The sequence below is a fragment of the Anser anser genome, assembly GCF_964211835.1.
Source record: "Anser anser genome assembly, chromosome: 7".
Lineage (NCBI taxonomy): Eukaryota > Metazoa > Chordata > Aves > Anseriformes > Anatidae > Anser > Anser anser.
Genome location: NC_139727.1, coordinates 18067984 through 18081957, shown reverse-complemented (window position 1 = coordinate 18081957; position 13974 = coordinate 18067984). Strand labels below are relative to the sequence as shown.

Sequence of the window (13974 nt, the reverse complement as noted above, 5' to 3'; positions counted from 1 at the left end):
TTGAAAAATGCTGGTTGCCTTGGAAAATGTTATGTTGCTGTTCAATGTGATAACAGCCAGGAAAACCAAAGAGGCCTGAAAATATCGTTGTTTTTTTTTTTTTTTTTTTTTTTCCAGAGGATCAGCTCCAGCAGAGCTAGTTCAATAAATAATCAGATGTGAGGACGCAACTTCTATTTCCTAAGAACAGCAGGGGATTTGAAGCATTTATCTAGTGACCATACACACACTAATCTACTGATAGAGAGTGCAATGCGAGCGAAATAGGAATCTGTTGCCATAGTAGGATGGTAAGGCTGTTACAGAATAAAGCAACAGAAACCTCTTGAACATAAGAGGGAAGTTGTGCTCCTTAGAACAGAAGCCCACATCTGTTTCCTGGGGGAAACTCTCACAGGACTGAGATGATTCTTTCTGTATTTGTGTTGGCTGTCTCACTGAGAATTGATAATGTTCAGCAATCATCTCTCCGGAGTTTCTGAAATCCACAAATGCAGATGACTGGAGAGCACCAGGTTCTAGCAGGAGAGAAACCGTCCCAGACTTTCAGGCAGAATGAGCCGAATGGCTTCTTTTCAACATTTGTAATAAACTGGTTAACATCTCTTTATGAAGTATGCATTTATTTGAATGCAGCCCATGACAATCCCCCACTCCAACACTGAAGTGGCAATGCCAGATTCCCACCGGAAAAGCTCCTTATGTCAACTCTGTATAGGCAGAGAAAATAGTTTCACTCTCCAAGGAAAATCTGTATAATTTTCAGCCTAGTTTGGATCAGCATGTGACCTCTGGGATCTTCTCTGCAGCAAAAGCTTTCGATATGTATGCACTGCAGGTGAAAACAAACATTCATCTCATGCCAGCTATACCAACATCACATTTTTGCAGACTGAAGTAAACCAAATAGAGGTGAACCACTGGAGACTTTCAGGGAGAAAAAACGGTATGATGCTCTTCTCCTTAACAGAAACAACTTCCTTAGTATCTTTTTCATCTGGATTAAAAAAGGAAGAAGAAAACTATCTAGAAGGACCCTGAAACTGAGTAACTCAGTTCTACACAGTTGAGATACACTCAACTGGAAGCTAATCTGCATAAGTAAAAGTATTTTAGAGCATGCAGAAGACAGTCAGCCTTTGAACAGGAAAAAGTTCATAACCTTAACAATAGCAGAACTAGTGCTCTGCCTATAATAATGATTTTTTATATTTTTTTTTTCAAACTCTTAAACACCAAAGGAGGTCAATATCTAGTCAGGACAATTACAAGGATGACTTATCCCTTGGTTTCTATGTTCAAATATCTAAGTATATCTTAGTTCTGAAAAATCAGGCTACTAACCAGGTAAGCGAGCATTACCTTGAGGTCACTATGTATATGGCAGAGTACTATATAAAGTAAGATTCCTATGATTCTGATTTTATTTCTTGCGAGTGTTGGTCAAATCCAGCTGTTAATATATCAACTGTACTTGTGGTTATAAGCTGACAAAAAAGACCCTGATCAGTTCACAGAAACCCGTTAAAGATTAGACATTGAGATTGTAAATTAGTAGCTTTTCCAGTAGCTACTTTAAATTTAACTTCAAATGTTATCATCATAAAATTTGATATCAAAGTTATTAGTGGCTTTCTTAATTACTGAAATAGTGTGTGTGTATATAAATATACACACAGTCAAGTCTCACATACTAAATGGATTTGATCTTTGCATATCCTCTACCTCAAAAAAATAAGCTGGTGAACTCCCTCGTGTTTCTTGGTTCACACTTTATTGTTCAGAAAGGGGAGAGATGAAAGCTTGAAGTTCCTTTTCAAAGCAGAAGTGAGGAAAGCACTATTTGGCAGTTTGCTCGGAGCTGCCAGTAGGAAAGCCCAGGTCCACCTGAGTCTCCTCTCGGTGTTTAGGCTGAAGCGCCTCAGCTGAGAGCCGTGCTGCCTCCTCCTCTGCTGTCAAGGGCGAGAAAAGCATACAAAGAAAGCAGTCCAGCCCACTTCAGAACAAATCTGTCAGCAGGTGCTACCTGACCCTATAGACAGAGTTTAAAGCAAAACATAGTCTTGAAATAGATGCCTCTACCATTTGGTGTAAGGTAGGGGAAGTACTGGAGGTACAACATAACTACAAGGCCTCTGTTCCTTAAGACCAAAGCAGAAGTGAACAGCAATACTGACTTTTGTCTTCCAAAGCACAAAGAGTGTATGAATATCTGCAAAATAGAAAGAGTAAATAGCTGGCTACCATACTTGAATACCTCTGATTTTAATAAAGTTTTTATTTATCTTTATTAAATTTTACAGCCTCATTACTGTACTTTAACAGAAGGTTTACTTCAGGTCAGACTGAGGTTCTTTTTTTAAAAAAAAAAAAAAAGAAAAAAGGTGTTTTATTCCAATCCAAAAATTACAGAAGTGCAAAACCAGTAGCACAAGCACTAGATGCCCTCAATCACTTGCTTCCTCTGGAAAACTCCCTGGAAGCTGCTGTGATTTGTCCTCCCCTTTCTTTCTCCTCTCCCCCTGGGCCACGTGCAGTCTCAAGGCCTGTCTGCCTTTCTCTTCGAACTGCCAGTAGAGCCCAGCTCACTTCTCTTATGAGAAACCAAGCAACCAGACAACTTAAGGCTCTTAGCACAAACAACCAGAAGAAGTGGGGAAAGAAATACAAGAAAAAGAGTTTCCCACATTCCATTCCTGTCTCGTTCTCTCTCTTTTTTCTACATCCAGCCCTGTGGCTTCTCCTTACAACCTGTCAAAGAGTCTCAGCCATTCAATTGTATTTTCTTCCCTTGTGGCTAAACACACAGATTGACATAAGGCAGATGTTTTTCTTCCTCTTGATGAAGTCTATGAGTACAAGTACATACAGAACAATTCTCTATTAAATTTCAGTGGATGGCCTTTAGAATCGACTTATCTTGCCCTAGCAATAACTCCATGGGTGTCATTAGAAACACATGACTATCTAAACTAAAACTGGGATGGGTTGATTGTATACTACATTGGGTAAGAGACTTACTCGGATGCAGAAATGCTTTCTGAACATGGAGAGGATCTACTCAATGATGATGACTGTGATTATTCAAAGGCCTTCCTGAACTGCTAGAAGCTAGAGCCACAAGCCTCCATTCAATCTCCAACAACAGCAATAAAGGCAAAGGCATCTTACTATACAGGGGACAGCCCTGTAGCATCTTGAGGTCTCAGAAAGTATTTTAGATCTTGTTCTCTAATACTTTCTTTTAGACTGTATGAAGCTTTGCACAGAGCGAGTTAATCTCTGCATAGAAAAGTACTAAAGTCTGTCTTTTAAGAATGGACATGGGAAAATTTTGTCTCAAACCTATTGAAACAGTACATTTGAGAACAATACAGTTGTGTTCTGCATTGCACACACACATGAAAAAAAACATGAAAAAATAGTTTCATTTAATTATCACACTTCCACAACAACAGCAAAGCCCTTGTGACTAAATGACAGTGGAGGTATTACAAACTAATCTCAAAATATGAACGCATAATTTATAGCTTGGTGGAGCTGTAGAGCGTAATAGTCCATGAAGACTGTTGATCCAAGTTGAAACTAAAAAGTACGTAGTAGAACTGCACCCTAAACTAATGATGTACAAGTTACATGACAATACAAACTGCCTTCCACTAATATACCAACATGCCCAACTTTCTCAATGAGAAGTACAAGTTCATGAAAGAAGGGTAGGCTTTCAGTCTGGCACTGTGAAAACAACCGACATGGTCTAAAATGCAGTATGACATAATAGGCACCAATGATAATTTAAAAAAATATCAGGACTATGTTCTTCTGCAGTAAATTCCTATTTTTAATGATCATGAAGTTACAGAATACACAGTGTTTTGCTGCTCATACTGCAGCATCAACTCTTTATTTGGGCTCCTGGTCATGTTAATGAGGGGAATGTATTTTTCTCACTATGGAGTTCAATTTGAAAGAAATGTCAGCATTACTCTAAGCCAAATCAATTTCTATTTTTTTCACTGCTCTTTCCTTCTATCAAAATCAAGAAAAAACAAAACACCCCACTCACACTAGTACAGTTAAAGAGAAAACAAAATGGCATTGATTCTTCCAGCTTTGTTTCCCAGCAGACTGATTAAGAGAAAATAAATCTATGTTTATAAACAGCCACAAAACTCAGGTTATACTTTAAAAGCAAAAGTGTCTCCTCTTCCTGAGACCCCAGCCAAAGCAATTTCTAAACTATTATATTTTATTTCACAACTACAGGCAACAAGGGGAAAGTGCCTAGAGGTTCTGTTTGTTCTTCTCCAGACATCAAGAGGGGAAAAAACAAACTAACAAACAAAAAACCCCAGAGACCATTCAGCCACACCTTGATGGAAACAAGTGAAAATTAATTGGTAAACATCTACTAGACGGTAAGCTAAATAAATAAATAAATAAATAAATAAATAGCAGGGCCTATTGAAAATAAATCATGCCAGAAAAGTCTAATTCCCTTTGATGGGATAACCACAGGGGGAAAATGGATGACATAAACTGAAATCTGTGAAATGGCTGACCACGGTGTCAAGAGGCTAGACAGCAAATTGCCTTTACTGCACTGGCTTTGTGCTTTTGGGAAATGTATTGCCGGACTACAGCAGTCCTAAGGAACTTCTGAAATTCGTCTAGTTGATGTGTAATGGGGTAGACAAAGAAAATATTGTTTTAGTTATCCTGCTCATTTCTTGTACAGAAGTTCAGGCTTCCTTAGAGGTTAGTAACAGATGTGATGTTCTATATACAAGTCTTTTTAGCTAAAAGAAAAACAGTATTGCTCAAAGCACATTGTTAAAAACAAAAGAAAGCCCATCCACATTTTGTAAGCTCAACCAGTAAGAAATGAATTAAAACAAACAAACAAAAAACCAATGACCCCAATCAATTATTTCAGAATATAGCACCAAGCATAAGAATTGTCCAATTCAGTAATAATGTATTGAGAATACAGGCACATTTACATTTTTTGCAGGTGGAAAATAAAAACACTGTGTGTTATATACTACATTTGTGTGTAAGTTATACATGCACACATAGCCCCTGGTGGCAATCAAAGTGACTTAAATTTCCTGTGAGCAATGTAAGAGTTTTTCCTGTCAATGTCAAGAACTATACTCTGCAGCAACTGAGATTTCAAAAAGAGAAGCTAGCCATGGTGTGACACCGGTGCTTTTCCTCTAGGACAGAATAATCAGTTACGAAGTCAGCTCACCTAAAGATACATACATCTCATTTATTGGAATGACAAACTCCAAGTGTAAAAGGTGACTTAATTCCTTTTGAACTACTTTCAACAAAAAACAAGGTAATTCTGGCATTGCAGTCATTCACATGCATCTGCATAGGTGGACATAGATGTGCACAATCTCAAGTGAATTGAATTAGCCAAAATAGAATGTGGGGACATAAATAATGTGGGGACGTAACCAGTTTGAAATTATAACTTTAAGACTGAAGTGAATAAACCAGGGATTTTTCACCAGAAGTAGTCAAGTCTACATGATCACAGAGAACTAATATGCTAGGTATATCACCGATATAAGGTAATATACATTTGGTCCCTCAAGAAGATCAGGTTTACATGCTGTTTACTACTCACAAACATCTAAAGGCTCTGGTTTACAACTGAAAACTACCAAAGGTTCAGCACGGGCACAGAGAGCACAGGGCACAGTGAAACTGCTGGCAGTTAGCAGAGAGGTTACCTGCATCCTCATGGAGATGATATGGACAGCTGCAGCCCCTGGGCAGTGCAAAATTGTCAGCTTTGAAGGTGAAACTCATGCAAGAAAGACACAGAGCTTTCTCAGATGTTGGCCTAAAACATGAAATGCTCCTGCAGAGGAGTTTATGGTAAGTGCAAATTTCCCTGGGTAACAGGTAGGTTGCACAAACCTATTCACAGGCCACATACCGGCATGGAAAAGAGATTTACTTTTGAAACAAGACTCACTGAATGACAGGAGTTTCTCTGAGCCACCTTTCACTCTGTCTAATTGAGTTACCCACCCATCACTCAGCCAGGAATATGTCAGGAAGAATGCCAGAAAAATCATTTTTCCCCACAGCTCCCAGGCAATGTTAATACACTACACACCATAACACCAGGGAAGCTGCAGCTTCCATACCCATCTCATGCACTTGGTTGTAAAGCCTTGGAAAATTACGAAGCACCGCGAGAAGAATGCCACAGACATAGCAAAGCAGGGACAGATGGCAGTGCTGTGACTGACATGGCTGAAATTTCTCCCCTTTTTCTTCTACCTTTTTTCCCCCCCTTTTTCTGTTCTGTTAAGTTTGGTATTCAGACAATTTCTTATGTTCCTCAATAGGGCAGAGGGTAGGCAGGGACTATTGCATTCAAGAGGAATCTCTGCCCCCAGGCTGAAATCTTTCTGTGCTCCACTTCCCCAGGTGCCCTTCACAAGCTGTTGTAGGTACCCCCCGTTCTGCTACTACAGACATTTATGCATGACACGCAGATTTTTTTTCTTTCAATACCTCAGTTAGAATACATCTTTCATGTTCAATCCACAACACGTGAAGCTGTTAGGGAAAAGAAAGCCACTTCTATTTTAATGTGTTCCCCAACGACAAAAAGGAAAGAGATACAAAATCAAAGGGTAAATCATGAGAAATCCAAAAGTAATTAGGCAGGCAAGCAGTGGTGCTACCTCTGAGACATCTGGAGGCCAAGGAGAGAGAATTTCCTTGCGTGTTTGGCCACGGGTGGAACAGCTTTAGGCAAATGCTCTGATAACTCTCAGAGGAGATAGATTCATGTCTCTGATGACAAGTAAGTGGACATACATCTCACCTGGACAGCTGAGAAGGCACATGCAGCTTTATCTGTTCCCTCCTGATTTTATAACCTGGTGCAATGAAGAATCTTCCATAACTTTCTTAAAAGTTTTACCTCCCACAAAATACAAATCAAAAAATGTCCCATGCTTAGCTGGAGGAACAATTCTAATAATATAAAAACAATGTGAAATGTTTAAAACATTATTAATAGATACTCTTCATTGCAAAACTCATGAAAATACATGAAATTGGCAGTTCTTGGAGCTGACTTACTACAGACAAAACTTCTGCGTGTTTTGCAAAGGTATTGAGGGAAAGCTAATAAAATAGTCAAGTCTCCAATTCTTTTCTTATCTTTGCTCTGTGGCTGAAGGAAAAAGGAAAATAAATCTGAATAATACCAACTTATAAATGGGGATTAAAAACAGAGCAGCACTGCCATGCAATTGTTAGAAAAAGAAAAGGATTTTGGTGAAGCATATTTCATGTACCGAGTTCTTTTGTGAAATATATTTTTCTATATACCAGGAAAACAGCACACTTGACTTGATAATACTTGATCCCACTTGTCCCAAATATCATGAAGTGGTGCCCAACACTAGAATTCTGAATAGTAACTAAGAGACTTTTCTCTCATTCACATTCAGACTTTGATTCTAACAGAAACTGTTTCATTGCTGAAATGTCAAAAAGATATGAAATGCGGTGCAGCAATTTTTTTCAGTGCCTAATTAGGGATCACCTGCTTCTTTCAGTGAGTTCAATGAAGCGGCTGTAGAATTACGCACATGAAAAAAGCAAGCAGAAAGTCAATGTAATAATAAGCAAGAAAACATTAAAACAAACAAACAAAAAAACAAGAGTAAATCAGAAGACCCCAAAATCCTAACATTAGTGACAATGGTGCTGCTGTAATTGAGATATGGTTGAGGTGGTCTTACAGTGGCTAACTCAGAACTACCATCAAAGAAGTGGTGACTTGAAGAATTCCTATCAGGCTCACAGACAGAAGGTCACAGGCAGTAGCACTTGCTGAAAAGACAAGTTAAGTTAAACACCTGTGCAGACAGGAGAAGTCAGCAGGCCAAGACACCCATACAGTGAAACAGCTGCTTCAAAGTGACGTTTAGCTTCAGACCATGAGAGGTGAAGTCATGGCAAACAAACCCTTTGGGTTAGATATGAATTTCAAGGCAGTCTCATGACCATGTACCAGTGACATTGTCTGAAGAGTGAGGGCCTACAAAGCCCATCTCAAGGTCAGGGAATGGCCGGAGCTGTGCACCAACAGGCATCACTGAAAGCTGGTGATTTTTGCCAGGAAACAGAAAAGGTGAACTGTGCATGTGCTGAAGAAAGGTGGACAGCACAGGAGTGTCTGCCTGGAAAGCTGCCTCCTGCAAGGCAGCAACTGCCATAAGGAGATCACACAGGGATATACCAGGTGGGGGAAGCCTTATGTAAACTGAAGCTCTCTCCAGAACCAACATACCTTGTATCTGACACACAAGCTGCGGCAGACATCTGTTCTAGATCTTCCTCTCTTCACAGCAGAGATCTAGAGCTTCAAAGGGACCAACACCCCTGCAAAAATCTGCTGAGCAGTGAAAGGATATGTTACCAACCATTTTGTGTGGTTTGCAAGGACGTTTCAGAAATAGGATCATCAGAAAAAGACTGGTGCCAGAGAGATGAGAGTGACCTGACAGACAAGAGAAGAACAAGAGTCGGGTTTTGATGAAACAGAGACAGCAGAACATACCCGTAGGGCAGGCAGAACAAAGCAAGCCCAAAGCCAGAAGGCAATGGGTATCACAGAACAAGCTCTACTGCTGTAATCAAAGACAAGGCCGAGCACCGTGCCAAAAACTCCGCTGTAGCGGAAGGCTTTCAACCTGGTTGATAAAAACAGGGGATCGAACAGCTAGGACTCGAAGTTTGGCAAGCTGAACCATGACGTATTAGGCAATTAGGCAGCAAAGAGAATAAGGAAACACTGCAACGGGTTGCTAAGAAAAATGTCAGATTTTGTACTGTCTGGAGCCTGTAAGAAATGATTGGGGTGGGGTCTAGCTGCCTAAACACAGACATCTAGCACCATTTCTGATGCCCTGGGGCATCCCCTGCCTGACATCCAGCTGCCACTTGAGAAGACACCAGGTTCCCATAGGTCCTGACTCATACCTCTCACGCTGCTGTCGCTGATGTCTCATACCCTGGGGCATCTCATGCCCTAGAAGACTGCCTAAATAAGTCTAACTTCTGGGAGAAAACGTCTGTCTGTGGCTCATGATGACTGATACTTCAAACTGACATCCTATAAAGCTATAAACCCTTTTGCCTCCCCTTTCACAGGCCTTGGAAAAGGCAGAAATCTCTCTGTTATTCTGCATCGGCAGAAAGCTTTCGGGAGTGATCATATCGCTTAAGTAAGCCAGGAAACCTTTTCTCCTCCACACCATGTAAAATCTATTTTTTCTTCCCTTTTCTGTAGAATTTAAGTCCGGCAGTGGAAGAACTGCATGACATGGACCACAGCCCTGTGACATTACAAAAATGCATTACTCAGAGCTGCCAGATTGGCTCAGCTGACTCATGTTCAGGGTCGCTCTGATCAGTAGATTTGGGGATAGGAGGGAATTTTGCCCAGGGTGAAAAACACGATGAGGTTTTCTGCTTTCTTTTTGTACAATGAGAAGTAATTTACCTGCTGAAGGGATCTGGTATATCTTACCATATCAATTCCTTGCCAAAATAGGACCCTCAGGCACCGGTAGCACTCCTGCTCTTTGTGACAGCTTCTAACCTGAGGACTGTTTGTTTTTCTTCTTCTTCTTCCTATTAATATTTTTTTTAGTTAAAACCAAACCAACAAAACAAAACAAAACAAAACTTTAACTGAAGTGCTGCTGCCTGCTGCAAAGCACACAGGCATAACACATGACCTGTGATAACCAAAGTCAAATTACGTGTCTCAGTTCTGAGAAACATCCAGCAGATTTTAACTTTTTACTTCCAAGCCCTTATGTGGACAGATCCATAGCATTTTTATTTTTATTTTTTTCATTTGGAAGACAGTAATATTTTAAAGGAAAAAAGGAACATTACAAATTTAAATTCTAGACCACACTTCTTCAGGATGCCAGAAGTTCCCGCTTTTTATTTCTCCTGTAAATTAATGCTCATATTCCAAGAGAAAAAAAAAAAAAAGGCTTGGTGAATTTTGCCATTATGATAATAATAAACACTTATTTGATAACTACATTACATACAGACCTCAGGATTAACAGAAGTTGCACAACAGTCATGAATCACATGGGAGAAGTGAATCTGGATTATTTTAAAACATCCAAAGAAATGAACAGACATCTGAAGCTGTAGCATATGATCCATCAGATTTCCCTGAAAAAGACAAAACGCCTCACACGTCAAATATCTGAAGGTGTGCTTTCCCTGTGATAGGCTCTTCACACATTGACCAGAACTCTGAGAACTCCCATTTCATGCTTAACTTCTAAAACTTTCATTTCTTCCCTACCTTTCAGAGATTTTATTGTGATTAATTTTATTGTGTCTGCATTTATAATAGATGACAGTAGAGTTTTATTAGCAGTTACATTTTTGAGCAGTGTTACATCAATAGAAATACACAGTGAGCATGGAAAAGAATGAGCAGTAACTGTCCCAATGTCTCCTATATATCTTGAGCTGAAAGCAATCTGGCACGTGATAGTAAGATCTGATCCCAACCCCGCTAACTCATTTGTGGAAACATCACTATTGTTTATCTTTTTCTCTATTAATACTATTCTCATACTTTTTCCCACCTGCAGGGGAACAGCAGGACATCGTTGTGGAAATGGTCCAATGGAATATTAAAAGGATACTCCAGGTCCTAGACACGAAATACCAGGTTAGAAAGATAACTGTTTCTAAGAAAAAGTAAAAAGTTAATAATTATTAACTCCCCCCCGAGTCAATTTACAAAATAGAATAAAAGAAAGAAAGAAAGAAAGAAAGAAATATAACTTAAAACATGTACTTTTTATAAATAAATGTGTTTTTTTTTTTAAGTTTTAGAACAATGAACAATCAGAATTCCCTAGAGAGCAAACATCAATTCGCACCGTAAACTGCACAGTGAAGATTTCTTTAGTCCTACAAGAACAGGAAGGGTAATTATTTTGAATAAGACCCCAAAAGGGGATGTATGTGATGGAGACGCAGAATCATCAAAACAGCCTAACGATTATTTAGATGAAGATCGTTTTCCTAGCTCCAACAGGCTAACCCCAGAGCAATTCGGAATTCCTTTCCTCAGATTCTTTGCCTCTGACTTACTGCCTTCTCTCAAACAGTGACATTGCCATTTACTTGACCACTTGCATCTCACTTCCCATCACTGCCTTTTACGCAATCCAACCAGAATGCCACCATCACAACCTCCTGGCATGAAGAATGCACATCAACTTCCAAAGTTATTAAAATTATATGAATTCTCGTAAGCTGCAAATTGTCGGGTTTGCTTTCATCTCAGAGACCCTTCCCCAGACCTTTCTGAGTACTGCAAAAGTCCTGAAAAAGAGCTTCCCGAACAAGCCATATTCTGAAACACTCTGTTCTGCACTACGAGCAGGAATGAAGAGATTTACAACAGTCATAAAGACAACTTTAAAAGGCCATTTTACATGTGAACTGTGACAGTTCTGAGGAACTTGTTATGCCCATAGTGTTGCTTCCAGAAAAAAATAATCTATTTTGTGGGTGAAACAGTAGGTGGTAAGCAGAAAAGCATGAGGAATGACAAGAGGAAGAGTGGCTTCTGTATTGGCTAAGTGCAGGGCTCTGCACAGTAGTTCAGTGGCCTAAATAAATGTAGAAGCATCCCAAAGAAACTGAACAACTTGCATATGGAAACAGGTATGTTTGATTAAAAAAATCAATACCGAAAACACCTTGAAAATATGTTCATTGCCTGCGGAAAACAAAGAAATGTTATTACCAAATAACTGTTTTTCTTTTCTATTTTCTTTCATAGTGACATATAAACTTTGTGTGCTTTAGCAAGCCAAAATAGATAACACACTTTCTTTTGCAAACCACATGAACTTATCTCTGTATTTACACTTAGTCTGAAGGAATGCCAACGCTGTAAAAGCAGAGCAAGATATCAAGAGTTAATATTTTTTTAAAGTACAGTTATTTTGTGGACAATGCATACTAAGATCAAGCAAGATAAGAAGTTTGTTTCATAGACTTAGAAAATTGTTTTATGTAGCTTTATAGCTGCTAGGTATGGAGGCATGTTGGACTCTTAAGACTGACGAAGAAAAACAGTGCTCACTTACTGGGCTACCCACCATTTTAGCAAAATAAAGGAGACTGAAAGGCTAGGAAACCTATGCTAATTTAAATTAAGTGTGGCTTCCAGATGCAATTGTAATAAATGATGTAGACATCTGATACATAATACATAATGATTAATTTATTCCTTTTGAAAGCAAAGGATGAGTTGTTTTTTGTTTCTTTTTATATGCTTAGTTATGAAGCAGAGGAAAAGGATGGGAAAGATGTTTGCTCCTTGATTTGGACTAGTTAGCTGCAAAAGAATTCATTTGTTCTGAATTTGCTCTCCCCTCCAAGTCAACGCTGCCTTTAGCAATGAGATATACCTCCACCTCCGGTGAACCAAGTAACATCTAATTATTAACATCTTTCCTCGTCTTTCAATTTGATTGTACTTCTGTGTTCATGGAAATGAGTTGCAAAGTTTACAGAAATACAAACCATTAATTTCTAATGTCTGTAGGAGAAGAGCTATTTCATTCTTCTGACATCTAATGCATTCTAGTGTCATTTGGCTACTACAGCCAGCACTGCTAACAAAAAATAACCTTTCAAAGGCACATAAGGATTATCGCAGGGTTCCCACATATCAGCTCCATGGCCAGTGGCCAGAGGAGTCTCTGCCTTCCAGTAAAGTTCAAAACCAGCTAATTAATATCCATTTGTCTCGGCTGCAATATATCAATGAGTGATACAGTGATAAATTATGTGCAAAATTATTTTATGGCACGCGCTAATTTAAACACAAAGTATGCCGATATGATGGGAATGCATAAGAAGCCAGCAGAATTCCCAGGGCTCAGAAGCAGGAGGTTACTCCACAAGGGCTGTCTAGGAGGTGGCACTCCACATCCTTGGGAGACCTTCATAATGTTAGATATCAGGCAGTGAAACTGAATAAAGCAACAATTACTAACACCGAAGAGTATTCTTCATCATGTTAGCCAATTACATAAACACTTAAATCTGTTCACCTTCCAGAAACTTTTATAAACCTATTTAATATTTATCTTTGGAAATTCAAGGGAATATTTCAGATGACAATGAATGTTAAAAGCAGAGCATAATCAAGTCCAGCGGGACCTCTGAACATAGCAATTAGAAGCTGTCAGGTTGATCAGGGAAAGATCAGGGAGGGATTTGATTTCACCAGATGTAAATTCTTCTCTTCTTTGTTCTCTGTAACTAAGCTGTGGGGAGTGCAGCTCGTGGGACCCTCTGGAAGGCATGTAACTGGGATGTGTTACACACTTTCACCCGCCCTCACACAGAGGGAACAGTCAGTTCCCTCTTGTTTACACTTCCAATGAAATTTTTGACAGAAGTGAGATCTTGGCTTATGTTACTTTTCACAGATCTCTCTAACAACAATAACCTCGGTGTTTAGAAGAAGAGACAGAAGGCTAAGAGGTGAGCCTGAATGCCAGGTGTCTCCCTCCGTTTTGCCCCCCTACACCGCGTATGATGCATCTTCCCCCTCCTCTCTGCACAGGTGTTTTTGACACTGAAAATTGTTCTTCTGCTGTCCCTTACCAATATGATACTAAGCAGCCCCAATTCTTTAGCAGCAGATGTGGCAGCAGCACTCCCAGGAGGTTTTTGGCTGATCCACTTGCTAATATAGCTGGAAAAATGCCTTCCTATCCTCCACCTGAGATGATCTGAACCCCTGCCTTCCATTTTCCCAGGCAGCTGCCAACTGCCAGGCTAGAGTGAACTACTGGGGTGGAGGATGTTTGGCTCAATGTCACCCTGTTATGAATAGAAAAAAAAAATAAAGCA

The 13974-nt window shown here is 39.5% G+C and overlaps 1 protein-coding gene across 6 annotated transcripts in view; it reads right to left on the bottom strand.

The window, feature by feature from the left end:
* The window catches only part of LOC310902572 (uncharacterized protein), an 881556-nt gene that overhangs the window by 360046 nt on the left and 507536 nt on the right, over positions 1 to 13974 (bottom strand). The window contains exons 23-28 of one of the 6 annotated variants that reach the window (XR_014586774.1): positions 13726 to 13944; positions 10674 to 10741; positions 10123 to 10248; positions 9581 to 9684; positions 8339 to 8548; positions 6597 to 7011 (exon numbers count right to left, since the gene is read on the bottom strand). The exons of 1 other annotated variant lie outside the window; for it this stretch is intronic. Coding sequence is in view for 1 of the 5 variants with exons in the window: in XM_083844329.1 (XP_083700455.1) it covers positions 13833 to 13944 (112 nt within the window). In the remaining 4 variants the exon portion in view is untranslated. 4 more of the 6 variants (XR_014586775.1, XR_014586776.1, XR_014586773.1 and 1 more) reach the window with 4 other exon arrangements.